General features: G+C 49.7%; 1 protein-coding gene across 1 annotated transcript in view; it reads right to left on the bottom strand.

Moving 5' to 3' along the window:
• Positions 1–27,835, bottom strand: part of PLCG2 (phospholipase C gamma 2) — a 157,785-nt gene that overhangs the window by 70,160 nt on the left and 59,790 nt on the right. Inside the window, exons 3-7 of the mRNA XM_019979736.2 lie at positions 18,858–19,001; positions 16,866–16,959; positions 16,075–16,122; positions 8,318–8,402; positions 6,252–6,335 (exon numbers count right to left, since the gene is read on the bottom strand). Of these exons, the coding sequence (XP_019835295.2) occupies positions 6,252–6,335; positions 8,318–8,402; positions 16,075–16,122; positions 16,866–16,959; positions 18,858–19,001 (455 nt within the window). The remainder of the gene's footprint in view (positions 1–6,251; positions 6,336–8,317; positions 8,403–16,074; positions 16,123–16,865; positions 16,960–18,857; positions 19,002–27,835) is intronic.

Genomic DNA, 27,835 nt, shown 5'->3' with positions numbered 1-27,835 from the left:
CTCCACTCCATTCCAGCCACACGGGGAGCCAGGATGAAGGACGGGGGCCTCTACTTCAGAGGTGACTCCAGAGCCAGCAAAGACCGGGAGACACACCCCAGCTTCCCGGTCCCTCTGCCTGCTTTCTGTCTCGTCACCCCACTTTCTGAACCCCAGAAGCCTGTGCGCAGAGGCAGAACATTTTTGTAGGAACCAGCCCCTTGGGATACAGAGAAAGGACCAGACTGAAAGCAAAGGGGTTTGTTACGCTATTATCTCTGCCTGTCTATGTTTGAAATTTCCCTTAACACAAAAGTTTAAAAACCTAAAAAGTATCAATGGGAGGGGCTTCCCAGCGGCCCAAATGGCAAAGAATCTGGCTTCAATAACCCAAATTCCATCTCTAGGTTGAATCGGGAAGATCCCCTGGAGGAGGGAATGGCAACCCACTCCAGTATTCTTGCCTGGAGAATTCCATGGACAGAGGAGCCTGGGGTCACAAAGAGTTGGACACGACTGAACAACTAACACACACACCCCCCCAACGGGGACCACTGACGGTCCAGTGGCCAGGACTCACTGCAGGGCCCACGTTCCATCCCTGGTCAGGGAGCTAGATCCTGCACGTCGCAACTAAGACCCAGCAGAGCTACATAAACAGTAAGGTTTTTTTTCCTCTCTTTTTTTAATTTTATTTTATTTTTAAACTTTACAATATTGTATTAGTTTTGCCAAACATCAAAATGAATCCGCCACATGTATACCCGTGCTCCCCATCCTGAACCCTCCTCCCTCCTCCCTCCCCATACCCTCCCTCTGGTCGTCCCAGTGCACCAGCCCCAAGCATCCAGTATCGTGCATCGAACCTGGACTGGCAACTCGTTTCATACATGATATTATACATGTTTCAATGCCATTATCCCAAATCTCCCCACCCTCTCCCTCTCTCAGAGTCCATAAGACTGATCTATACATCAGTGTCTCTTTTGCTGTCTCGTACACAGGGTTATTGTTACCATCTTTCTAAATTCCATATATATGTGTTAGTATACTGTATTGGTGTTTTTCTTTCTGGCTTACTTCACTCTGTATAATAGGTTCCAGTTTCATCCACCTCATTAGAACTGATTCAAATGTATTCTTTTTAATGGCTGAGTAATACTCCATTGTGTATATGTACCACAGCTTTCTTATCCATTCATCTGCTGATGGTCAACCACTTGTAAAACAATGAAAATAGAACACTTTCTAACACCATACACAAAAATAAACTCAAAATGGATTAAAGATCTCAACGTAAGACCAGAAACTATAAAACTCCTAGAGGAGAACATAGGCAAAACACTCTCCGACATACATCACAGCAGGATCCTCTATGACCCACCTCCCAGAATATTGGAAAGAAAAGCAAAAATAAACAAACGGGACCTAATTAAACTTAAAAGCTTCTGCACAACAAAGGAAACTATTAGCAAGGTGAAAAGGCAGCCTTCAGAATGGGAGAAAATAATAGCAAATAAAGCAACTGACAAACAACTAATCTCAAAAATATACAAGCAACTCCTACAGCTCAACTCCAGAAAAATAAATGACCCAATCAAAAAATGGGCCAAAGAACTAAATAGACATTTCTCCAAAGAAGACATACAGATGGCTAACAAACGCATGAAAAGATGCTCAACATCACTCATTATCAGAGAAATGCAAATCAAAACCACTATGAGGTACCATTTCACACCAGTCAGAATGGCTGCGATCCAAAAGTCTACAAGCAATAAATGCCGGAGAGGGTGTGGAGAAAAGGGAACCCTCTTACACTGTTGGTGGGAATGCAAACTAGTACAGTCACTATGGAGAACAGTGTGGAGATTCCTTAAAAAACTGGAAATAGAACTGCCTTATGATCCAGCAATCCCACTGCTGGGCATACACACTGAGGAAACCAGAAGGGAAAGAGACACGTGTACCCCAATGTTCATCGCAGCACTGTTTATAATAGCCAGGACATGGAAGCAACAGTAAGTATTTTTAAAATAATAAAAAATAAAAAGAAGTATCAGTGGGTGGGCAGTGAAGCTGAGCAAAGGAGAACTGAAGCTCTAGCTCTGCAGTAGCCACCTGACCTCCAGCAAGTGACCTCGCTGAGTGTCAGCATCTTCGGTCCATAAAATGAGGATTGTAAGAGTTCCTATCCTTCAGGGTCTTGAGGAGAATTAAATCCATGTAAGACATATAGCACAGTGCCCGACATAGAGTTTACACTTAGCAAATGTTAGTTGTGATCTTTTATTCGTAACACCGTTATTACAACCTAGTCTGAGATATATCCCTCTCCCAAGGGAGGACATACATGAAATTTTAAGTTCTTATCCTCCTGCTGCTGCCAAACTTTTGGAAGCTTCGAGGCTTGAGTGCAGCAATGTAAGGAGGTAGTTAGACAGGAGGAGGAACTGGCAACTTCAAGTTGGAAACCTATAGCTACTGATAAGCAAGACTCCACTCCCTGGACTTAAGTCTGGGAATCACCAACCATCATGAACCGCTCTGTCACCCCAAGGACCCCAAGAAAACCAGCTGAACCCCTAAGAGCACCAAGGTAACACTTTTCTCTGCCCTGAGCTTCCAGCGAGGCACTCGGGAAGTAAATGATATGCTGACAGCTGGAAAGTGAAACTGAAATTCTTTGCAACCCCTTCTACTATCCAGTCCACGGGATTCTCCAGGCCAGAATACTGGAGTGGGCAGCCTTTCCCTTCCCCGGGGGATCATCCCAACCCAGGGATGGAACCCAGGTCTCCCACATTGCAGGCGGATTCTTTACCAGCCGAGCCGCAAGGGAAGCCTGCTGACAGTTGGGGGAGAGGCATTTACATACACAAGAGCAGCGAGGCTTCTCAAGTGGACCAGTAACTATCTATAGAGCCTGGGGCTTTGTTAATCAAATTCCAAGTCACTGAATTAAAACATGCAGTGGCCAGACAGGACAGTTGTAGCTGCCAATGAAAGAGAGAAGAGGCTGTTGACCCCAAAAGTCTTAGGGACCAGGGAGGTGACCCTGGCCCCTAAATTAGTAAAGAGAGCTGCTGCATGGGGGTGGGAGGCAGGGCTAGGACAAACCAGAAAGTATTCTTCCTTCCACTCACAGGTTGCCAAATATAGCCAGAACGTGATATTTTTTTCCCAAGAGAAGCAAAAAATCTGGATATTAATGAGAAATCTTCCAAGTTTTAAATACAGGCAATTCATTTAAAAAAACATTTAGTTTATGGCCATACCACCGTGAACACGCCTGATTGCATCTGATCTCAGAAGCTAAGCAGAGTCGGACCTGGTTAGTACTGGGATGGAAAAAACATTTAAACCACTAGGCTAAGTACCAACCGAATGCCAGCTGAACGTGGTATTCTGGCCACCAGGGGTAACCTCTGATAGGTACAGACATTTCCCAAAAAATACTGGCCATCTAGGACTCATGGACTATGCAGAAATTTGACTTAAATTTCTCTCCCTTCTCCCTCTCAAACATACAAACATTCGCTTTAAAAAGAACCACAGTGAAAAGTTCTCTTACGTGGAATTTGATCACGGTGGAGACTATCAGTGGGTGGCCTGTACTGGCAGGTACGACAGCTTTTATGCAAAAACGTATTCCTAAGCGTTGCCTGCCTTCCATCTGATGAGACAGCAGCTTGAAATGTCACGGCAAATGATAAGTACTGTTTTTTTGCAACTGCTTATCTTGAGTGAATCAACTTTTTCTCAGTCCTGGTCAACTGCCTAAGACAGCAATTGTCATTATTCTGGACTTCGTTTATATACTATTATCACAACATTTTCATTGCTCTCAAGAACTGATTATAAATGAAAATTGCAGATTTAAATCTAAAAAGTGTTTTGATCAGCTTTTAGGCAGCAGAATTGTCTTAATTAAGGTTTCATATAAAAAAGAAGAGGGGGTTGGATAGTTTAAAAAGTTGTATAACTGATGACCTAATTTAATACTTTCATTTTATAGAGGAGGTTGAGTGACGGAGCAAGACGGCTTCCCCCCAAACCACCTGGGGGCTGGAATTTAACTCTTTCAACTCCCAAAGTCCACCATTTCTTTCTACTCTACTTGGCAAACCAAGCACTAACTACTACATGGGTAAAAAAGTGAACACACTGCAACTCAGTCTTTTACTCTATACAGTCATGTATTTTCCCCCAATCTGGGCAGACAAGAAATGCTTCTTCCATTTCTCTGCCTCAGATACGTCGAGGTCCCACAGCCAGTGGTCGCCTATCAAGAGGTGTGGCCCTGCGGCCATCTTCCCCAGAGCCCGGTGGTGTGAGACTCATCACCCCCACTGCACGGATAGGAAGACTGAGGCCGGAGGGGTCAGTGGCTGGCCCGAGATCACACAGAGTCCTACCCATTCTCTGCTCCGGACCCACCTCGGCCGCCTGCAGAACCCTGTCCCAACAGCAGCGGCCACCCGCAGGCACAGCGCTCCGTGCACTGCACCAGCACCTCCCTTTTTATGTCTTATGCTTAATGGGACTTTTTTTTTCATTGCAAAAGTAGCGTGCTTCTTGGAACAAGCTGAAGAAAACTGAGGGATGCAAAGAAAAATTTAATTATCTTGCCGGTACATTTTCCCAAATCCCTCCAGGACATGCAGAAAATCAACATTAAGTGTGAGGTGTGTGTACTCTTCTCCTTGTTCATAAAAGCACATGCAAACGTATACAGGAGGATTACTGTTTGTTACCCAAAAGTCAGACCTGGCTCCTCATTTCTGCTGCTGGTTTTCCTCACAAAATACCATCAACAGCCCTCCAGAAGGACAGAAACCCAATGAACTCAGGCTTCTTAATCAGCTGCAGCGTCCCATCGTATGGCTGGACCATAACTGACCCGGCTGTTACTCTCCTGAGGGGCATTCGGATGGCTCCCAGGTATTTGGCCAGCATGAGTAATGCTGCAATGAGCGGCCTGGTGATACATCCCTAGGCCTCAGTGCTCTCATTTCTCTCAAACAGAGCCCCCAGATGCCACTGTCAGGTCAAAATGCAGGCACATCCTTATTTTAAAATAGCACATTATTGTAATTAAAAACATTCTCATTATGGGAACAACACTGTAAAAAGAACAACACACACACACATAATCCCTCTACCCAGAGGTAGTTAACTATTAATATTTTGGTAAATTTCCTTCCAGAACAAGTTGACACAGTAGAGTTAGCTGAACCTTTTTACTTTAATAGTCTCAGACTGAATTCCAATCAGACTGACAGGCACTCACATTCCCACCAAGAAGGTAGGAGATGGTCATTTCCCCACCCTGTCCCCTCAACTTCTATCCTATTCAAGACCTTTGCCCATCTAACAGATGAAAACAGGGCGTCACTGTCATTCCCACTGTATATTTCCTGGACTAGAAGGGAGACTGAACGCTTCTCATGGGTCTCTTGGGAACGGGACAGACTTCGAAACCCAGGGGAAACAGAAGCATCAGCTGATCGTTTGCTTAGGAATCGTCTTACCCGTAAAGATGGCCGACAGGCACAGGAAAAGATGCTCCACATCGCTAATCATCAGGGAAATGTCAATCAAAAGCAGAGTGAGGTATCACCTCAGACTTGTCAGAATGGCCATCATCAAAGAGAACACGAATGACAAGTGCTGGCAAGGATGTGGGGAAAAGGAAACCCTCAGATGCTGTTGGTGGGAATATAAACCGACCCAGGAAAACAGTATGGAGGTTTCTCAAAAAAACTAACCACAGAGTTACCACATGACCCAGCATATCCACTCCTGGGCATATATATCCAAAAGGAGCAACAGCACTAATTAAAAGAGATACATGAGCCCAGTGTTCACAGCAGCATTATTAATAACTGGCAAGATACAGAAGCAACCTAAATGTCCGTCAACTGATGGATGGATAAAGATGTGATACACACACACACACACACAATGGAATACTACTCAGCCATAAAAAGAATGAAATATTGCATTATTTCTTTGAAATACTGCCATATCCAACATGGATGAACTTAGAGAGTATCACGCTAAGTAAGATAAGTCAGAGAAAGACAAACACCGTATGATATCATTCACACGTGGAACCTAAATAACCATAAATGGAGTATAACCTTTAAAAAGTGCATACCTGTAATTTATATAACATTATACATCAACTATACTTCAATTTAAAAAAATAAGGTCAAACAAGACTATCAAAACCTTCAAAAAATGAATGGGGAAAAGGAGAATCATCTTACCGATTTTTGCTGTTCAAACATAAGTTTTTTATAGAAGAGATGGAACTGTTCAAAGCTGAGTTCATCTTTGTGTGCGCCTATTTCCTGTAAATATAAAAAAAAAAAGTGACCACACAATTTTTGGTGTCCACCACAAGAATGCCTCCTCCCTGTTCACAGAAATAGCCAGCTCTGCTACAACACTGGCTAAACGCAAACTTGGATTCCTCTTAACCCAACCTCTCTGCTTGGAGAACATACCCACCAGGGACCCCAGGTAAGATCCTTCAACTCCCCAAAAGGGAAGGGTCTCAGCCAGAATTCCAACAGGCATAATGCAGAACCCCTCCTTTTGGGGCAGGACACACTTTCAAATCTAGACATACTTATAGGGTATGTACACACAGGTCATTTTTAAAAAGCACAGCTTCCCAGGTGGCTCAGATGGTAAAGAATCTGCCTGCAATGCAAGAGACCCAGGTTTGATCCCTAGGTAGGAAAGATCCCCTGGAGAAGGGAACAGCAACCCACTCCAGCATTCTTGCCTGGAGAATTCCACAGACAGAGGGGTATGGCAGACTACAGTCCATGGGGTCGCAAAGAGTCAGACATGACCGAGTGACTTTCACTGTACTTTAAGAAAATGTACCGAGCCTTTAGAGTTAATAGAGCTCAATTCCAGTCAAGGCTTGTCTCCTGAATTGCTTCATGGCTTCCCCAGTAGCTCAGTTGGTAAAGAATCCGCCTGCAATGCAGGACACCCCGGTTCAATTCCTGGGTCGGGAAGATCTGCTAGAGAAGGAATAGGCTACTTATTCTAGTATTCTTGGGCTTCCATTGTAGCTCAGCTAGTAAAGAATCCACCAGCAATGTAGGAGACATGGGTTCGATCCTGGGTTGGGAAGATTACCCGGAGAAGGGAAAGGCTACCCACACCAGTATTCTGGCCTGGAGAATTCCATGGACTATATAGTCCATGGGGTCACAAAGAGTTGGACACGACTGAGCAGCTTTCGCTTCACTTTGTCCCAATTCACTTAGCTCTCTCAGAACTTCAGTTTCTTCCTCTGTAAAATGGGAGAACCGCCACTACCCTACTAGGACTTCCCTGAAACCATACCAGGTAACATTCACGTAGAACCTGCTTGGTAAAGGCATGATAAGGGACAAAATCCCAATTACGGGGTGGCCAGTGGTAAATGCTTCTCCCATCTCTCCTCTCTCAATCCCCACCCTTCTCTGGTTTTGCCTTCTTGGACTAGTTGAAATGATGGGGGTAGGCCAAAAGATGGCCAGATATGCCATAAAATGGGTTAACTCTTCTGGGAATTCATGGGTACAAAATGAATGAGCTTTCCTAAGCTGAGGAATCCTGTGACATGGCCCCGAGAGCCTCCAACTGGGACTGCTGGGATGGACTCCTGTTGGGGTCCTTGACAAGAGTCCGGACCTCTGTGAAGGCCAGAAAGGATGCCCAGGGGTCATCTCCATCCTACACCCTTCAGAAGAGCCCCACCCGACCTACGCTATCTGCTCACTCATGGAACAACCTGCCCCAGATCTACCAACAGCCCTAGGTACACAGGAACAGAAATGAAATGATGGCGGAAGGAGGGATGGAAGGAAGGATGGGTGGGTGGAGGGTGGGCTGGAGGGGCGAAGGGCAGAGAAGAGCCAACTCCGACAGCTCCACTGTCAGGGCCTGCACACAAAATGCCACCTCCCTGGCAACCTACATAAGGAATCGTTCATAATATTTTCCAAATGAAACACATGTGTTCATATTATTAAAAGAAAAACAGGCTGTGGGTTGGTGAGGGAAAAGGAAAGTTAGACTGATGGAAAAATTCCGAGCCAAGCAGCTCGGTAAACATGGTCTTCCTGGATGACATCCTCTGTCGGGATGGAGAACGTGGGCCTAAGATCTTCACATGATCCCTCGGTCCGGACTAAGACGGATGAGTCTGGAGGCGGAGGGCTTTCCTGAGCACACCATGCAACAGTGCTTGAAGGCGTGCGGTGGCTTCATGGGGAGGCAAGCATAACCCCAGGTTCACAAAATCGCCAGGCTGAGCCATGAAACTTACCAGGAACTTATCTTTGAGGAACTTGGCACTGCTCACTTTGAAGTTGACCAGGGGCAAGATGGTCTTCAACTCCCGGAGGCTGATGCTGCAAAAGAGAGGGACCCCCAGCTCCATCAGCCTCGAGGGGTTTCAACAGTGGAAGGTCTGGCTACTCTCACCATCTCCCACCTCAACGAGAAGACCTGCCACCAGATCTGAGCAACTGGGGACAGAGAGCCTGAGGTCAAGGTGGGGGTGACACCCCGTGTGCAAGGATGGTCCCCATCGTCAGGGGATTGGCCTTGGATGTGGGTCATGTAGGAGATGCACAGAGTGGGCAGAAACATTGCAGATGACCTTGGTAGACAGGAAATGTCACCGGGGTTCAAACCAAGAGGAGGTCACTGAAGCCCAGAGATGAGGAAGGGAAAGAGGCAACCTTATCTGAACACCTACTATGTGCCAGGCTGCCCTGGGTACCTCCAAGGAATGATGTCACCTTGCCCCTCAGTACACTCAACCCTCAGGATTCAGAACAGGCAATGAGGGTGGGGGCCTGGACACTCAAGATCAGAGCTGCTCTAAAGACCTTAGAAGGCAGATATCGTTATCACCAATATCACAAGTCCATCCTAAAGGAAATCAACCCTGAATATTCACTGGAAGGACTGATGCTGAAGCTCCAATACTTTGGCCACCTGATGCAAAGAGCTGACTCACTGGAAAAGACCTTCATGCTGGGAAAGATTGAAGGCAAGACAAGGAAGGGGACAACAGAGGATGAGATGGTTGGATGGCATCACTGACTCGATGGACATGAGTTTGAACAAACTCCGGAAGATAGTGAAGGACCGGGAAGCCTGGCGTGCTGCCGTCTGTGGGGTAGCAAAGAGTTGGACATGACTTAGGAGACTGAACAAGAACAACCATTATTATTCTGCATTCCAGGTGAAGAAACTGGGGATCAGAGAGGTTTGGTGCTGGCATGTGGGAGATAAGACTGCAGAGGAGCTGGCCTCTGGGTCTGCCTGTAAGCGCTGCATTTAACTGTCTCCCAGGGAATGGCAGGAACAGAGACTGGGGAGGAGGTGGTCGAGGGCATGCGTTCCAGACTCTTGTGGCTGCAGAGCCGAGTGCCCAGCAGAGCAAGCAAGGGTGGTCCTGGGGAGACTCTGGCTGTGGCCAAAGAAAACTGTGCAGCGTTCTCAGAGACGTCAGACCAGACAGGGGCTGTGCACGGCCAGGAAGGAAGTCTGCCCAGGCTGTGGGCAGACAGCGGCCCCGCTACCCCCACCCCGTCTACTCGCACAGAAGGAAGCGGCACGTCCCAGCCAGCAGCCACCCCGGGAGACGGCCAAGCGGCCTCCTGGCCCCACCCCCAGCATCCTTGCCTCTCATCTAATGGCCTCCCTGACGCCAGAGACCATCATGTGCCCGGTGCGCCCCTATGCCGCCTGCTCCCGGAGCTGGCACCCAGGGCTTCCCCCAAGAGATGGCGAGAGCCACACAAAGTCCCCAGTGGGCCAGGCGGGGCTAGCCGGGCAGAGAAGTGAGCAGACTAGCTGAGACCCCTTTCCCACCTTGCCCTGGGGTGTCCACGAAGAGCCTGCTGGAGTGGGGTGAAGGGAGAGGAGTTGGAGGGGCTGCTGGTGCTGCAAAATGAGGCAGGGTGAGGGTTTAGCCAAGACGGTGACCCCGGGGGCTCATCCAGGACCAGGGAAGAGGACAGAGTCCCCTACAGAACCCAGAACTTCCAGGCAGAAACAGGGCCAAGAGATCCTCCCATAACAGGGAACAGAGAGACTGGGGAGCCGGGAGTCAGGGCAGCTGCTGGGGGGCAAGGGAAGCAAACACAGCCTCCAGGGGCATGAGAATCTGAGCACTGGGACATCTGATCCCGCCTGCTCCAATGGGCCCCCTCAGAGCAGAACAGGTGAGCCTCCAGGGAAAGGTGGGGCCTGAAGAGCTCCTCGGGGCTCCCGTGCAGGGACCTCTCCCTCCCTCCCTGTCCTGGGCGTGTGGTCAGGCCCCACCTGACCCCCAGCCAGGACTGGCACTCGGATTCCCAGCCACTGGAGGGCAGGAAGCTAGCAGCTCCCAACTTCACCCCTCTCCCCGTCCGGGACTTGTCTTCAAAGAAAGGGAGGGCTTCGGCCACCGTCACGTCCTGCCCTCTGGCCTCCATCTGGGGCAGTTCTGCAGGGCCATCCTGGAGCTCCACTGGGGGCCAACTGAGGCTGTGGTTGTGATGGCATACAAGCCCAACAATTCCCTGGCCTTCACTTCCATGGGTGCGGGTCCCCTACACATTCCATAAGCTTCCTGCACACAAACCCACATCTCACGTTGTTTCCTGAAGGCTCAGCCTGTGAAGCGGGCTAGGAACTGGGGCGATTCCTTTGGGGAGAGATGGCAAAAAACGATTCCTCGCCCTAGAGTCAATAAACAATCAGGGCCCCTCCCACTGTCAGGCTGGCCTGGTCCCAGATCCCACCACACTGTACCCCGGGGGTTGATGGCCCCAGAAAACTTCCCTGCCACCCTGAGGCTGATTACCAACAGGCCCACCATCCCTGGCTTATTGTAACAATGGTGGCTCAACCAGTAAAGAACCTGCCTGCCACGCAGGAGACCCGGTCTGGATCCCTGTCAGAAAGATCCCTGGAGAAGGAAATGGCAACCCACTCCAGAATTCTTGCCTGGAGAATCCCATGGACAGAGGAGCCTGGCAGGCGACAGTCCATGGGACCGCAAGAGTGGGACACGACTGAGCGAATAAACCACCTCCACACCCACCATCGCAAGCCAGGCACTGGCCAAGCACTTTTCACGTACTAACCCACTGAATCCTCACAACAACCCCAAGAGGTAGAAACTAGGATCTCTTTCACAAATTAGGAGACTGAGGCACAGGGAAATTGAGCAATTTACCCAAACTCATCAACCAGTAAGTGTGAAGAGCTGAGATTCAAACCTTAGTGCTGCCCAACAGAATGTTCTCAGTGTTGCAAATGTTCTAGATCGGAGCTGTCCAAGGCAAGTAGGGTGACCGAGGAATTGGATTTTTTAAATTTTATTTAATTGTAATCAATTTAGATTTAAATAGTGACATGTGGACAGTGCAGCTCTAGAAGCCTGCTCCTCTAAGTAGGGTCCCTGGACCGGCAGTATCAAAGTCAGCTGGGAATCTGCTGGAAATGAAAATCTGTGATCCCCACCCAGACAGAGAAAAGCAGAGTTTCTGTGGGGCAGGCACAGCCCCCTCCAGGCTGTCCGTAGTGCTGGAGCCAGGACTGCTGATCACAGGGAACCTATTTGCCTTCCTATTGAAGACAGAACCGGACTACACACCTGTGAGCCTGCCCCTTCCGCATCCCGAAGGCCCGGGTGAGCAAGAACAGGAAGTGCACTTATGCAAAGTCAGGGTTACAGGCCAAGGGGCAAGGGCAAGGTGGGAAAGAAACATCCACAACCCTCAGGGCTGCTGGCCCCACCGCAGGACCCTCCAATGAGCCCCACCCTGAGGAGGAATGCAATTCCAGCGGCCGTCCCAGAAGGTCCAGGGGCTCTCAAGGGGTATTTTGACAGGAGAAGTTTTCACCTAAAGCAATGACCTTAGAAACCTAATTCCCAGATAAGAGGCAACTAAACTCCACGGATTCAAAAAGAGGGAGTTTCTAGAAATCTGGCCAGGATGAATGTTAAAACATTTCTGCCTTTGACCCAATCTCCCCAGGCCTGGAGATGTCATAAGGAAAGCTTCCAAAGGGGGAATGATCTAGTTGTCTGATGTTACACGAAGGAATGAAAAGGGAGGGCCTTTCGTTTCATCTGACCAACCAGCCAGACCCCTGACCTCAAGGAGCCCCTTCAACGTGAACAGCAGCAATGAGGACAAAATTCTCAGAAAGCAGACGGGACCGCAGAGCCTGGCACTCAGGCCAGAATCCCACAGTGACCCCAGAAGTGCTGCTCTTGAGGGGCACTTCCTACCGCCTTGTACATCCACTGTGAAACACGAGACACAAACCAAGTGACAAACGAAAGCCAACTTTTCAAGCAAGATATCAAATCCCATTGGTTGAATTATAATGTAGGCATTGATACTGGTCTGAAAAGAGTTACAAGGAAATGTAAACATGTTTATAATTTAAGGGGAGGTGAAAAAAGTTTGACCCCCCTTTCACATGGGCTGGACTTAGTGACTGATTCCCAGAAAACAGAGTGGGGGTGAGTGGGGGGCAGGAAGGGGGTGGAGGTCATTGCAAAGGAGAGGTCTGGAAGACACCACTCTGGCCAGATGGTCAAGATTTCCATCACCTTCAACAGACCACGTGAGAGCAGACACCCCTTGACTGAGGTGAAGAGAAAGACCTTCACCTCCAGGACGCTCACCTCCATGAGCGCTTCCCAAACACAACCTCAGGTTCCCCTGAACTCCAGTCTACCCATGACGAAAATGCCAGATCGCCACAGATGGAAGGGCATGCTACCGAGTGCCCGAGACCTCCTCCTCCAGACTGTCAAGGTCGGGACTTCTCCAGTGGTCCTGGGGCTAAGACGCCACACTCGCAATGCAGGGGGCCTGGGCTGGATCCCGGTTGGGGAACTAGATCCCACATGCTGCAACTAAGAGATCACATGCTGCAACTAGAAGAAAAGAAAAGATTCTGCACACAGCAACGAAGACCATGTTAGGTGCAGATCGTGGAACATCACTCAGCCTTAAAAAGGAAGGCAGTTCTGACACCCGCTATAGTTAACATACCTGATCCACGAAGACATCACACTAAGTAAAATAAGCCGGTCACAAACACAGCATCCTTCACTCAGAGGTGGTACCCGTAGGAGGCAGATTCACAGAGACAGAAGGAAGAACAGAGGTTGCCAAGCGGCTGCAGGGGGGGAATGGGGGAATGGTTTGATGGGTAGAGAGTTTCAGTATTGCAAGATGAGAAGAGCTCTGGAGACAGACGTTTTTGGCAGCATGGCAACGTGAATGCACAGAAATGTACCCTGAAATCGTGAGTTTTATGTTACATAGTTCATCACAATGAATGAGTAATTTTCAGTCATAGGAAGTCACGGCAGGAAGAGATTTCTGCCTTTTACCAGCTTAGTGATCAATAAGCCACAGCTCACTGGCTGGGTTGCTCTGTTCAAATGACAACCTCTCGTGGCCTCAGCATCCTCATTAAATGGCCCAGGGGATGCCTAGCTGCTCAGTCTGCCAGCATTCGTTCCATAACCTCTCCCCAACTTACTAAGTCCAGAGGGTTCTCAGAACAGCGGCTGCCGCAAAGCCGCTTCTCAGCAAACGCCAGCTGCTGCCATCTGGCCCCTCGAAAGGTTGAAAACACACGTTCAGGCCAAGGAAAACCTGGGAGCGGGCACTGCCGAGCCGGCCCTCCCCGCCCAGAGGACGCTTTGCCCCGCTGCTGTGCCTTTGTTTTCCTCCAGGAAACGCGATTAACGTGGGCGACAGGAAAGGAGGGGGAACTGGCAAGAGTCAAGAGCCCTTTCACGGGCACCTTGGTCAAAGCCCCTTTGGAAAAGCTCCCTCAGGGCCGCACAGAGCCACGTGAAAGGTGGGATTTTCCACGTGTCGACAGAGCAGCAGGACTCAGCCCACAGGGAGGGAGGGAGGGATGTCGGGGTGGGGCAAGGACAGGGAACAGGGAACAAGGCATCATGGCCAGAGACAGACTCGCTCCCTGCCGAAGGTTCTGAAAAGCACTTCTCAATGAACGACTTTTAAGAATCGTTCCGAGCAGAGAAAGCCGGGCTTCCATTTCTTGACAACACAAGACGGAGAGCAGACTCTGGAACCAGACCGATGATGCCATAAACCCCACCTCGTGGAGACAGGGCCCTGGTGGGCTCCCTCCGTCCGCTCTGTGCCAACCTCAGCTCTGAATCACCGGGCAGCCAGAGAAGGGAAATGGTCATGGGAGGCTCCACCCTGAGGCTGAAGGAGCCCAGTGTGTACAAAGGCCCCCTCGTTTGATCTGCCTCTGAAACACCAGGCCCAAGCCCAGGGTGTGGGACCACAGAGGATGCTGGCAGGAGAGGAGGAGGAAGAGGAGGAGGAGGGAGGGAGGGAAAGGCAGATGGAAAGACACAGAGATGCTGGCTGACCTAACAGCAGCAGTTAACTCTCCACCTCTTCCTGGTTACACCATTTGCAAATCACTCCTCGGGGCATGTGTACAAGAGACCACTTGAAATTGACAAGTGATGGGTGACACTGGCCTAACACCAAAATGCCTTAAAGATGGAAAGCCTTTCAGCAACAAGCTGGGTAGGGACTTCCTTGGTGGTCCAGGGGTTAACACCCTGCACTTTCAATGTTGGGGGTGTGGGTTCAATCACTGGTGGGGAATTAGCTCCCATGTGCTGTGCAATACAAGGGGAGCATTGCAAGGGTTCCTTGTTGCCTCGTGTATGAAGCTGACATCTCTTAATGGAGAATGGAAGGAAGGAAAGACATTTAAAAATGCTGAAAGAGGTCTGATGTGAGGCTAAAACGATACAGTGATTGTCAAGTGCTGAGGACGGTGCCTGCCATGCTAGGTGCTCCATAAATGGGTTTTATCATTACGTTATTAACAGGAACTGGATCATAACCTAAAAAAAAAAATTGATGAGAGGATGTTCAACCTCTCCCTTAAATAAAGAAATGCAAATTTAAGCCAAAAACCCACTGCTGCTTCTCACCCATCAGGTTAATGAAGGTCGAAGTCTGGTGAGACACGGTGAAGAAGATGCTCTGAACTTCTACCACCTCTCTCAGACTGTCAGACCCAGTGACGCCTGGCTTCTGGAATTCCTCTTGTGGGAACTTATCCTGTTCGTGTCTGTGTCCCACACATTTACAAAAAAGGAGGCCCAGGGACTTCTCTGGTGGTCCAGTAGCTAAGACTGCACAGTCCCAATGAAGGGGGCGCAGGTTCGATTCCTGGTCAGGGAACTAGATCCCACGTGCTGCAGCTAAGAGCCTGCATGCCACAGCTAAAGACCCCGCCTGCGCCACGAAGATGGGAGATCCTGCAGACCTCACCTGAGACCCGGCCCCGCCAAAGAAACAAATAATAATAATAATTAACAATAACATTTTTTAAAAGGGAGACCTAAAGGTTTTCATAGCTTTATAATAAAGAAACAACCTGATGTTCATCGAGAAGGAACTGGTTTCCCATCAATATGGCAATTACATCACGTCTATCCAAGGAGCAATCACATTTGTTCCAAAAGTGTGTGGCATAGAGCCTTGTATGTGCCGAGAAGGAACCGCTCCAAGACGTGCTGTTAAGCGAACCAGTCAGGGACACTGAATTACAGGCTGTCACATCACCTGCCTCGTGTTCACCCAGCTCTTGGAAGCATCGCCCCCGAACTGGGTTTACTTCCTGATGGTCAATCTCCACCACAAAGGACGGGCGGGCACCATGGGGATCCTGTTTCTCCCCAGGACACAGAAGAACCTCAAACGCGAAGGCCTAAGTGACGTGGTCCGAGTGCTCTACATAGCAGAAAAGTCCTCCCCGCAGATGGGGTGGCACTGTCCCCTGCAATGAGACCCCACATGGGTGGAGATTTTTATCACCACAACCCACACCACTGAGCACTGCGTCCGCCGCCTTGTTAAGTCAAATCTGATTTCACGAGGACCTTTCCACAGCACAGAACTCACTCCGACCCCCCTGGCATATTTCAAGAAAGAATGAGATGATCCAAAATGATCGGGAGGAAACCACAAAAATGCGAGTGAATCTTACCTGTTTCTCCTGGTTTGATCCACAGAATAAATCTGCTTTCTCAGCCAGCTGGGAAGAGAAACGAGACAGAGAGAGAGAGAGTTACAAAATCAGAAAGCTAGACTCACAAGTCCAAGGAATTTCTGTAGGATGGGACACAGAGCCTGGAAATGAAAAGGAAGGTCTTCCCACTTTCTAACACCAGCAACCTGGGAAGCAGCAGCTTCTCTGTGTGGGTGAAATGTCGCCCGGCCGAGCCAAGCAGCCCCGTGGACTCACAGAGGCTGGATTCTTTAAATCCCTCTGGTGCTCTCTGTTAACCTCCCAAAAAGCTGGTAAGACAAACGGTCGAGATCAGAGGGCTCCAGTTCGCTGGATGGACAGCAGTTCACACACGAGTCCCACCCCACACCAATGACACTGATAGACAGTCCTGAGAAGGCCCTCGTCAAGCGAGGAGGAAAATTCCAGACCTCGAACCCAAGGTCCTCCCATCAGTCAGCTTAATCTCCTCTTAAATCCTCTGAGAATTAAGCCTCAGGCCCTCCCCTTAGACCCGACACCAGGACAAGTTTCTGTCTCAATCCCAGTGCACTTCTCACCCAGGAAGAACAAGGCCCAAGGAGATGGGAGGCTCTTCTGGGAGACGTTGGAGTGTCCACAGCCACTACTGGACACCTACTGCATACAGGGCACTCCAGGAGCCTCCAAGATGAAATGTCTCCTTTTCCTTTCTTTCGCCATACCGGCTAGAGGGAGCAGAACAGTCGCCCGAGTGAGCGAATACGGAGAGAAACAGGCAAAACCATTACCTCTCGATGATGGTGGGGGTGGACGCGCTCATCACTTCCTGGTGTAAGATCTTCAGGCCAGACAGCCACTTAGCGGCATCCTCCTTCGAGTCGGCTGGAGACAGGAGGGGCCAGAAATGCTGTGTCACTCCCTGGGAAGATCTCTGCTTGGAGTCTCCCTCCCCACACAGACCACGGGGATGGGAGGAACCTGTGTTGGTTCCTGGGACCTGCTTTTTGCCCACGGTGAGCCTCCTACAGCAGGAGTGACAAGCCGGTAGAGCTTTAGCTTTCGTCCTATACTAACGAACAAGAGGCAGAACTCAGGACAACTTGGACCACAATCCTGAGAGCCCTCGGCACCTCCCTTGTTTCCCGTCAAGGCCAGAGAGAGGGCCACCAAGTAGGCGAGGCTGCTGCCTGTAAGGGAAGCAGCAATGAGTGGTGGGTAAGAGCTTGGCATCAACCCCAAGGCCCACTGTAGTGTTTCAGGGCTGTGTGATGTTCAGCTGGTTACTCAACCTCCCTGTGCCTCATTTCCTCATCATAAAATGCAGCTGGCAATGCAAACGCCTGGTCCCGCTATTAAACATCTTTTCACACCGCCAGGGGCCTTGTTAGCCTGGAGAGAGCATGCTGAGGTCTCTGCTCTCATTCTTCCCGGCAGATGAAGAGAAAGGTATGGCTAGGAAGGCTGAAGGAAAGAAGCCGGGATCCACCCATCAAGCTGGCGTCCTGGGCTCCACATCTTGCTTGGGCTTTCACGGCCTCCCTACCAAGAAGAGCATCCAGGCCTCAGCCTGCAGCCGGGCGAAGTGGACAAAGCTCTGAAGGTTCAGGGTCATGGACGCCTCTCTCCTGCCGTCTCTGCCTCCTGCCACACCCCTCCATCAGACATTCACCCATCACCTCCCACATCTGGCTTACTATTTCCCTCCTCCAAGCCTGGCACATGCAATGCTCTCTCCCTGGACCATCCTCTCTCTTTCCTCACAACTCCTACTGATGCCTCAAAACCCAGTTTAAAAAGTCACCTCCCCAGCAAAGCCTTCCAGGGAGTTACGTACCATGTATTCCTCCAGCACGCTGTATTACGTTTGGACTTCGGCTCCTATCAGAGAGAACTCTAAGTTCCTGTCCACATGTCTGTCTCCCCAAGTAGACTGTGAGCTCCTTAAAGGTGACAACTGGGTCTTATGTCTCATTACAGCCCCACGGACATCTAGCACAACCCAGAACAGAGCATATGCTCAACAGATGCCCGATGAAAGCATGAATGAGCAATTAAACCAATGAGAGTCATCGGGCCTGAAATTAAAAGTCCCTAATGCTACTCAGCTTCCACAGTTTCCACTCACTTTGGTTTACTTTTAATGCTATTTATTTTCTCCCTTGTCTACCATGATTTTATATCAAGTTCTAAGTCAAGAAATTCTGGGGTTAGACCTGAAGGTAGCTATAAGCTTCTGCCCCTGAGCCAAGCGCCTGAGCTTTTTCAGTTCTTCTCCCGGCCAAAGGCCCCTTTGACTTTCTGGCGGATTCACGAGGAGGACCAGACATCGCACCTCCAGACCGTGTCTATGTGTGTGCACTGCGTGTGTGCATGTATGCATGTATGAGACAGAAGGTTTCAGGATCGTTCCTTCAGATCAGCTAAGCCGAGTAAATCATGCAGGCCACGCTCGGCTGGACAAAAAAATGTAACCTGCCTTCAGTTCTCAGCACAGCATGAGCCAAACGGGCCCTTAACGTAATCCTTTCAACCTCTCCACGAGGTCAGCACAAGGATGAACTGGGTCCTGTTTTACAGCTGAGCAAACTGTAGCTCAGAGAGGTGGAGTAGCTTACTCAAAGCCACACAGCTAGAAAGAGGCAGGGTCAGGGATTCGAAATCGGGATGCCCCAAACACGCATTAGCAGGGGGGCAGGGGTGGGCATCCCGCTGGAGCGCTCTCTTGGAAGCTTGGAAGGAAGCCGAGGCGCGGGGCGGGGACGCGCGCGGCGGGCGCCCACCTGCCAGGCTGAGCGTGCTGAGGATAAACTGGGAGCCGTACAGGACGGTGAAGCAGCATTCTTCCTTCTGGCGGACCGCTTTCGCGCGCTCGAAATCCTTGGAGCTCTTCCCCGGCCGGATCTCCTTTATCTCCATGATGTCCACTGAAGGAAAAGCAACAGCAGCCGGTCAGAAGCTGGACGTCACCCCATCTGAGGCTGCCGCCACGTGCCTGCACCCCAGAGACACCCCGCCCGGCTCTTCACTGTCCAGAGTGAAGACAAGCTCGACCAGCCCCGAGGCCCTGCCCGTTCACAGCTTTATGTGCAAATAATGAAATGCGTGTGGTTCTCAGGCACTCGGTGCTGGGAGAGCTGTCGTGCAGCAATGCTGAGAGTCGCTCAGTCGCGTCTGACTCTTGGCAACCCTATGGACTGTAGTGTAGCCCGCCAGGCTCCTCTGTCCATGGGATTCTTCAGGCAAGAATACTTGAGTGGGTTGCCATTCCCTTCTCCAGGGGATCTCCCTGACCCAGGGATTGAACCCAGGTCTCCCACACTGCAGGCAGATTCTTTACTGTCTGAGTCACTGGGGAAGCCCTAGATGACAGAAAAAGAGGAAATTCATCCTCCCTAGAACCCCAGCCACAGGACTCCGACCTTCTCCTGGGCAAAGGTCAGGACGGCCCCTGACTCAAAGGTGAGCCCCTCCCCTCACAGGATGGCTGTTTGTTGCATGAGGGACCCTGCTCCTATCTCCGGAGGTCCAGTGAACTAAGGAGTGTCACAAAGAGACAAGTCCATCGATCCCTTCCTCCTTTTCTTCTGTCAGAAAAGTACCTTTTCCTGGGATGGACCCACTTCACACGCCTGAGATGAAGATGGTCCACCCCCCTCCCACCACAACAGGCCAAAGGAGGGGCCCAGGGGCCCAGAAATGACCAAGGCATCCCACCTCGTGGTCAGGATTCAGGGAGGAGCACACGGCCTAAGCTGGGCCCGTCAGCATCCTCCCAGGGCTTGCTTGGCCAAAGCCATTCATCACATTTCTCCTGCTGCTGCTGCAGGCTGAGGAAACATGAGTCGAGGGGTAGCAGGGTCCGTGCTGCTGGGCACACGGAAGGCAAAATGACTCAGCCCTGATGCACTATCAGACTCCTGGGTCCGTTTGGGCTTGAAGCCTCTTCTGCATTGGAATACGCTATCTATGTGACCTAATCAATTCTTTTTAGCTTTGGTTAGTGGGAAATTTCTGTCACATGCAACCATAAGAATCCTGGGACATACACCTCCGTTATTGCACTGAACAGAGAAACAGCAAAGAGAGGTATTCCTAGAAATGAGAGGGTAGGAAGGAGACCTCAGCTTTGACCTGGAGTCCAAGAAGCAAACAGACCCAAGTGAACCAGGGCATTTTAGAGTCAGAGTTGAAGTAGCAGTAAAGGTTCAAAGCTGTTCACACATAACAGTGAAATGAGACATGTGTGTGCTCAGTCATGTTCAACTCTTTGTGACCCCGTGGACTACAGCCCACCAGGCTCCTCTGTCCATGGGATTCTCCACTCAAGAATACTAAAGTGGGTTGCCATTTCCTCCTCCAGGGGATCGTCCCGACTCAGGGATCAAACCTGAATCTCTTGCATCTCCTGCATTGGTAGGTGGATTTTCTACAGAATCTCTGCAGTATCTCTACAGTATCTCTGCAGAAGAGGCGAGATACTTAAATTAGGGGAGGAAGGGGTGGAATGAACTAAAGGCTTTCCACTGTCTTACCATGGATCTAGCCAGACTGAAAACAGTTTGGAGGACAAGAGTCATGAAGTAAAGTGAAAAAACTTTAAATAAACAGCATTTATTCTGCACTCTGTGTGTGGTGGTGGTGGTTACACAAGTCTATACATGTGATAAAATTCCTTAAAACTCTTCAAACAAACCAAAACTGAGTCCACATAAAAAAATGATGAAAACTCATTATGGCCTGACCACTCAGCCATAAAACAGAACAAAATTATACCATTTGCAGCAACTTGGATGCAACTAGAGATTAGCATAGTAAGTGGAATAAATCAGAAAGAGAGAGAGAAATACTACATGGCATCACTCACATGGGCTTTCTCGGTAACTCAGTGGTAGAGCGTCCACCAGCTACGCAGGAGACACTGCACAGTTTGATCCCCGGGCTGGGAAGATCCCCTGGAGGAGGAAATGGCAACCCACTCCAGGATTCTTGCCTGGGAAATCCCATGGACAGAAGAGCCTGGCGGACTACAGTCCAGGAGGGCTGCAAAGAGTCAGACACGACTGAGCGACGGAGCACGCGCACATCACATACATGTGAAATCTAAAATACGACACAAAGGAACCTCTCTATGAAACAGAATCAGAATCAGGGACACGAGAGAACAGACTGCGTTGCCAAAGGAGCGGGGTGTGAGAGAGAGCTGCACTGGGAGCCTGGGGTTAGCAGATGCAAACTGGTAACACAGAATGAATGACTACAAGGTCCTGCTGTAGAGCGCAGGGAACTACATCCAGTATCCTGTGATAAGTCACAGTGAAAAAGAATGTATATACATGTATAAACGAGTCACTCTGCTGTACAGCAGTAACTGACATAACAGTGTAACTCAATTATACTTCAATAAAAGATAAAAAAGTAACTAATTATGGTTTTTATTTTATTTTATTTTTTAACTTTACAATATTGTATTGGTTTTGCCATATATCAAAATGAATCTGCCATGTGTTCCCCATCCTGAACCCTCCTCCCTCCTCCCTCCCCATACCATCCCTCTGGGTCGTCCCAGTGCACCAGCCCCAAGCATCCAGTATCGTACATCGAACCTGGACCGGCGACTCGTTTCATATATGATATTATACGTATTTCAATGCCATTCTCCCAAATCATCACACCCTCTCCCTCTCCCACAGAGTCCAAAAGACTGTTCTATACATCGGTGTCTCTTTTGCTGTTTCGTATACAGGGTTATTGTTACCATCTTTCTAAATTCCATATATATGCGTTAGTATACTGTATTGGTGTTTTTCTTTCTGGCTTACTTCACTCTGTATAATAGGCTCCAGTTTCATCCACCTCATTAGAACTGATTCAAATGTATTCTTTTTAATGGCTGAGTAATACTCCATTGTTAATTATGATTTAAGAACATTTTACCAGCTCAGTTTCCTGGGTTTGATAACTATGGTTATGAAAAATGTTTTCATGGGGGGAAATTAGGTGAATGGCACACAGAAACTTTGTGTTATTTGAATCTACAATTTTTTTCAAGCCAAAAAAAAGTTTTTGAGACACTTAGCAATTATGAATGGCCCTAGTATTGGGGGGGTCTCTAAACCTTGCAGGGTAGAGAGGTGGGAGGTATAATCCCACCCTTCATCCAACCCTGAAACCAGGGAATCTTATCTTTTCTTCTTATCCTCATTCCTCAAAAGCCAACAACAAAACACAGAGACTTTGTGTGCGCTCAGACCCACCACCTTCTGAGAGGTCAGATCAGCAGGGCTGATCTACCTGCTTTAGCGGTTATCTGGGAACATCTAAGGTATTAAGGTGTGTTCTCAGAAATCAGTTACTCACCCACCCAGCCAGTCAAGAGTCTAGCGACTTTAAGCAAATACTCTTTTTTTCCCCCCATAGTTAGTCTAGCAATGATTATCTAACCATTCTCTTTCCCCATAAAATATTGCTAAGAGGGAATTTCTGAACTGGCCTACTGTGAGCTTTTTTCCTTACAGCAAAATTATAATAAACATACGATTGTTAAAAGGGGAAGGGGACAGGGACTTCCCTGGCAGTCCAGTGGTTAAGAATCGGCCTTCCAATGCAGAGGGCACTGGTTCGATCCCAGGTCAGGGAACTAAGATCCCACATGCCACATGGTGTGCCCGAATAAATATTTTTAAAAAAAAAGAGGAAGGAGAGAGTGATGGGGACAATGGGACAGACCTCAAGATGGGACAGAGTGAGAGACCGAGGGAGACAGACACGCACAGATATGAACACACACAAACAGGGTCAACCAGGGTCAGGAACAACTACACATAGAGAGGAGACAAGCTACCCAGACGGGGAGGGCGAGACGACCACGCAACACGCAAAGAGAGAAAGAGGGGCCTCCCCAGTGGGCCGGCGGTTAAGAATCCGCCCTCCAATGCAGCGGGCACTGGTTTAATCTGTGGTCCGGGAACCAAGATCCCACACATCACAGAGCAACTAAGCCCATGCCCTCCGGGGTCCACGCACCAAAATTACTGAGTTCACAGGGCTGCAACACAGAGCCCATGCGCCACAACTAAGACCCAGACAAATAAATTTTTTTTTAAAAGATAGAGAAAACAGGAAATGGGAAGAGAATGAAATACAACAGCTACTCTGATGACATAAACAGCCTCAATGACCCCTGCACCACCGCCCCTCACTTCACTGCAAGGGAGTACCCTTTGGAGGCCAGCCCTGTCCCAGGAGAGGGCTGCAGGTGTCTGCCCTCATCAGCAGGACTGGACACCTCCATGACGTCATCCTGATCGCTCCCCTCTTTGCCCAGATAAGTACTGGCCTATTCATCATACCTCTGGTAAGACCATGCTTTCTCCTTTGGAGCCTCCCGTCCATTATCAAAGGTCAGCTGACTATTTGTGTGGGTCTCTTTCTGGTCTCTCTTCTGTTCCATGGGTCTGTTATTTCCCTGATTGCCCTGATAACTGTGACTTTACTGTACGTCTCAGTGTGAGGCTGCAGCCCCGTCTGACTTTGCCCTATGCCACTGCACTGGCTGTCAGGTGTCCCGCCTCTCCATATGAACTGTAGGGTCAGGCTGTCACTGTCTACAGAAGAGCCTGCTAGGATATTGATGGAGACTGTGTTGACGACCCTCGGTTGCAGAGAACTGACATATCGAGTCTTTCTATCCATGAACATGGGGTATTGATTCATCACACTTTGTCAGCCAGACAATCCCCTGAATGTACACAGTCCTGGCCCCCAACGGTCTTACAGACACACTGAGTTCAACCGTGAGAATACAAATCCAAGCAATGATAATCACATACAGCTCTCCCAGAGCACACACTATAATGCCAGGCACACTGCCAGTGCTTTGCACGAGTCATCTGTTGGTTCCCCGGAAAGCTCCTCACCAGCACCATCTGCAATCACAGGTTCATCTGTTTACTGCCCATCCGCTCTCCCCTCCAAGCCCCAGCAGGACAAGGGTCGTGTCCGTCCTGTGCACGGCCGCCTGCGTCAGAGCCTGGCTTGGAGCACAGACTCAGACTGCGGCACAAGAAATGAGAAGGTCTCCCAGGTGGCTTGGCTTGGCTTCCCCCAGAAGCAGATTCTGAGACCGCGATTTGAGCATATGCAGTTGCCCCGGGAGCAGATGCTAGGGAACACCGGCAGAGGCACGGGGAAGCAAGACAGTTGCTATGTTACCAAGCTGGTACCCCAGGGGCAGTGGGAGCTGACCCCACGGGGATTAAGAGCCCCCTTAGAGGCTGCCCCATGGAGGAGGGAGGGAGCTGGGGTATCTATCCCCCAACTTCCACCTGCTATAGGTCGACGACTGCTTCTGGAGGCCTTAACCCCCCCAGGCCTTGAGCAGAGGGCTGCAGTGTTCAGAGCAAAGTGCCTTCAATGTGCATCAGTGACCACTCTAGCATAAGGGTCAGCCCACAGCATCCTCTGCTGAGTCAGCTTATCAATCCGGTGGTTTCTGCGCTGTGTGTGCTCAGCTGCTAAATCGTGTCCTCACAACCCCACGGACTGTAGCCCACCAGGCTCCCCTGTCCATGGAATTCTCCAGGCAAGAATACTGGAGCGAGTTGCCATTTCCTTCTCCAGGGGATCTTCCCGACCCAGGGGTTGACCCTGACTCTTCTAAGTCCCCTGTGCTGGCAAGCAGATTCTTTACCACTGAGCCTCCTGGGAAGCCGGTAGTTTCTGTGCTACCCTCATGGAACTCGGGGATCAGATGCATCAAAGTTGCAGTGTCTCCAGTTCAAGCAGAACAGTGGGGGATGTGGACAGGCCCCAATTATTGACAAGAACAGCATCTCTGGGCTCCCCGAGTAGAGCTGCTGCGTGGAGACAGGATGAGATGTTACCACTTCTATACATTTTGCAGCCCTGAAGGTATCCTGAACTACAGAAATCAGTGCACTCTCTCTCTCACTCACTCTCTTAAAATAACAGCTTTTTTAAGATACAGTCCAAGACTTCCCTGGTGCTAGAGCAGTTAAGAATCCCGCCAACGCAGGGCACAGGAGTTCGATCCCTGGTCTGGGAAGAACCCCCAGGCCGCAGGGCAACTAGAACCACGCACCACAACTACTGCATCCGTGTGCTGCAGCTGCCAGACCGCACACTGGAGCCTGCGCACAACCAGGGAAGCCAGCAGTGAGGAGCCCCCGCACCACAGGAAGAGGCACCACTGGAGAGAGCCCGCACGCGGCAAGGAGACCCAGCACAAAAGAGCAGTTCACATGCCATAGTTCACGTGCCATCCACTGAGAGCAAACAATTCATGGCTTCTAGTAGATTCACAGACGCGTGCAGCCACCGGAGTCAACGTTAGAATGTTTTCATCTCCACGGAAAGAAGCCCATGCCCTTCAGGCTCCACGTCCCCACCAGCCCATCCCCACCAGCCCCTAGAAACCACTCATCCACTTTTAGTCTACACACAGTTGCCGTTCTGGACGTTACATAGAAACGGAACCAGAGGACACACAGTCTTCTTTCCGGGTCTGGCTTTTCCATTCACTTCTGTCCGTGGTTCCTCCATGTTGCAGCACGTGTCATTCTTATGAATGAATAACATCCCATCATACGAATCTTTTCTAACCATTTGTCCACTGATGGGCATTTGGGTTCTTCCACCTTTGGCTTGTAAATACTACAGTTCTGAACATGCGCGTGCAGGCTTCTGTTTGAACGCCTATTTTCAGTGATCTTGGGTGTCTGGTAGCAGCGGAAACTGGTCCCCTATCGTTTACACCCTCAGGGCCGCAAGTGTAATGGTGACGTGCCCCCTTCACACGACAAGGCTGACCAGCCACCAATGCGGGGCAGCAGTGGCTCACACGTAGGTGGACAGTCACCTGTCTGTGTGGGCCGGTGGCTGGGCCTCCATGAGCCACCACCAAGTCCTTCAAAACAGGCACGACCACCTTCCAGGCATTCTGGGCGAGCAGGGGCCACCTCCAGAGACACAGGGGTACCCACCGTCTGGCCACCCCTTGAATACCTGGAGCCCCAGGAAGGAAATCCCTGACCAGTGCAAGTGGCTTTCTATTGGTGATCTGCAGAGTCTGATTCTTAAAGAGAAAGAAATATGAGACCACCTGACCTGCCTCCTGAGAAATCTGTATGCAGGTCAGGAAGCAACAGTTAGAACTGGACATGAAACAACAGACTGGTTCCAAATAGGAAAAGGAATATGTCAAGGCTGTGTATTGTCACCCTGCTTATTTAACTTATATGCAGAGTACATCATGAGAAACGCTGGGCTGGACGAAGCACAAGCTGAAATCAAGACTGCTGGGAGAAATATCAATTACCTCAGATATGCAGATGACACCACCCTTATGGCAGAAAGTGAAGAAGAATTAAAGAGCCTCTTGATGAAAGTGAAAGAGGAGAGTGAAAATGTTGGCTTAAAACTCAACATTCAGAAAACTAAAATCATGGCATCTGGTCCCATCATTTCATGGCAAATAGATGGGGAAACAGTGGGAAACAGTGTCAGACTTTATTTTTGGGGGCTCCAAAATCACTGCAGATGGTGACTGCAGCCATGAAATTAAAAGACAAAAACTTATGACCAACCTAGACAGCATATTAACAAGCAAAGACATTACTTTGCCAACAAAGGTCTGTCTAGTCAAGGCTATGGTTTTTCCAGTAGTCATGTATGGATGTGAGAGTTGGACTGTGAAGAAAGCTGAAGGCTGAAGAATTGATGCTTTTGAACTGTGGTGTTGGAGAAGACTCTTGAGAGTCCCTTGGACTGCAAGGAGATGCAACCAGTCCATCCTAAAGGAACTCAGTCCTGAATATTCATTGGAAGGACTGATGTTGAAGCTGAAACTCCAATACTTTGGCCACCTGATGTGAAGAACTGACTCATTGGAAAAGAGCCTGATGCTGGGAAAGACTGAAGGCGGGAGGAGAATGGGATGACAGAGGATGAGATGGTTGGATGGAATCACCGACTCAACAGACATGAGTTTGAGTAAACTCCGTGAGCCGGTGATAGACAGGGAGGCCCGGCGTGCTGAAGTCCACAGGGTCACAGAGTCAGACACGACTGAGAGACTGAACTGAACTGAACCGAAGAGGCTGCAGGAGCCCTTTGGGCATTTTTGTTGACATGCCCAGCACTTGATCTTACATCACACGGGGCAGCGGGGCACCTTCCTTATTGAAGGGTGGTCCCACTGACTCAGGGGTGTGAGTCAGCAAGGTGGGTAATGCTGGCTGCACTCAGCCAGGTTAACCCCAAAGTGCCTTTCCGACCTGCACTGGGAATAAAACCCCAGTGCTAGGGATGCAAATCCACATGTCCCCGAGGGTCTCCCAGGTGTGGGAGACTTGTGTGTGGATCCACACGTATGTACACACATGTGCATGCACATACTGTATACAGGTTCCTACTGCTATTCAAACGCTCACATGTGAGTATCTACTGTACGACGCAGATGCTGGGAAAGACTGAGGGTGAGAGAAGAAGGGGGCGACAGACAATGAGATGGATGGATGGCATCACTGACTCAATGGGCATGACTTGGAGCAAACTGCAGGAGGTGGTGGAAGACAGGAAAGCCTGGCATGCTGCAGTCCATGGGGTTGCGAAGAGTCGGAAATGACTTAGCGACTGAACAACAACATACAGGCTTTCACCTGAAACACACCACCTGGACCGCGCACGCCTGCCAGAGGGGCTCACGGGCAGGCACCTGTGAGAGTGTCCTGCGCGTCCG

Source organism: Bos indicus, chromosome 18 (genome assembly GCF_029378745.1).
Source record: "Bos indicus isolate NIAB-ARS_2022 breed Sahiwal x Tharparkar chromosome 18, NIAB-ARS_B.indTharparkar_mat_pri_1.0, whole genome shotgun sequence".
Taxonomy (NCBI): domain Eukaryota; kingdom Metazoa; phylum Chordata; class Mammalia; order Artiodactyla; family Bovidae; genus Bos; species Bos indicus.
Note: the sequence above shows the minus strand (reverse complement) of the source record. Positions and strands in the feature narration are given on the sequence as shown.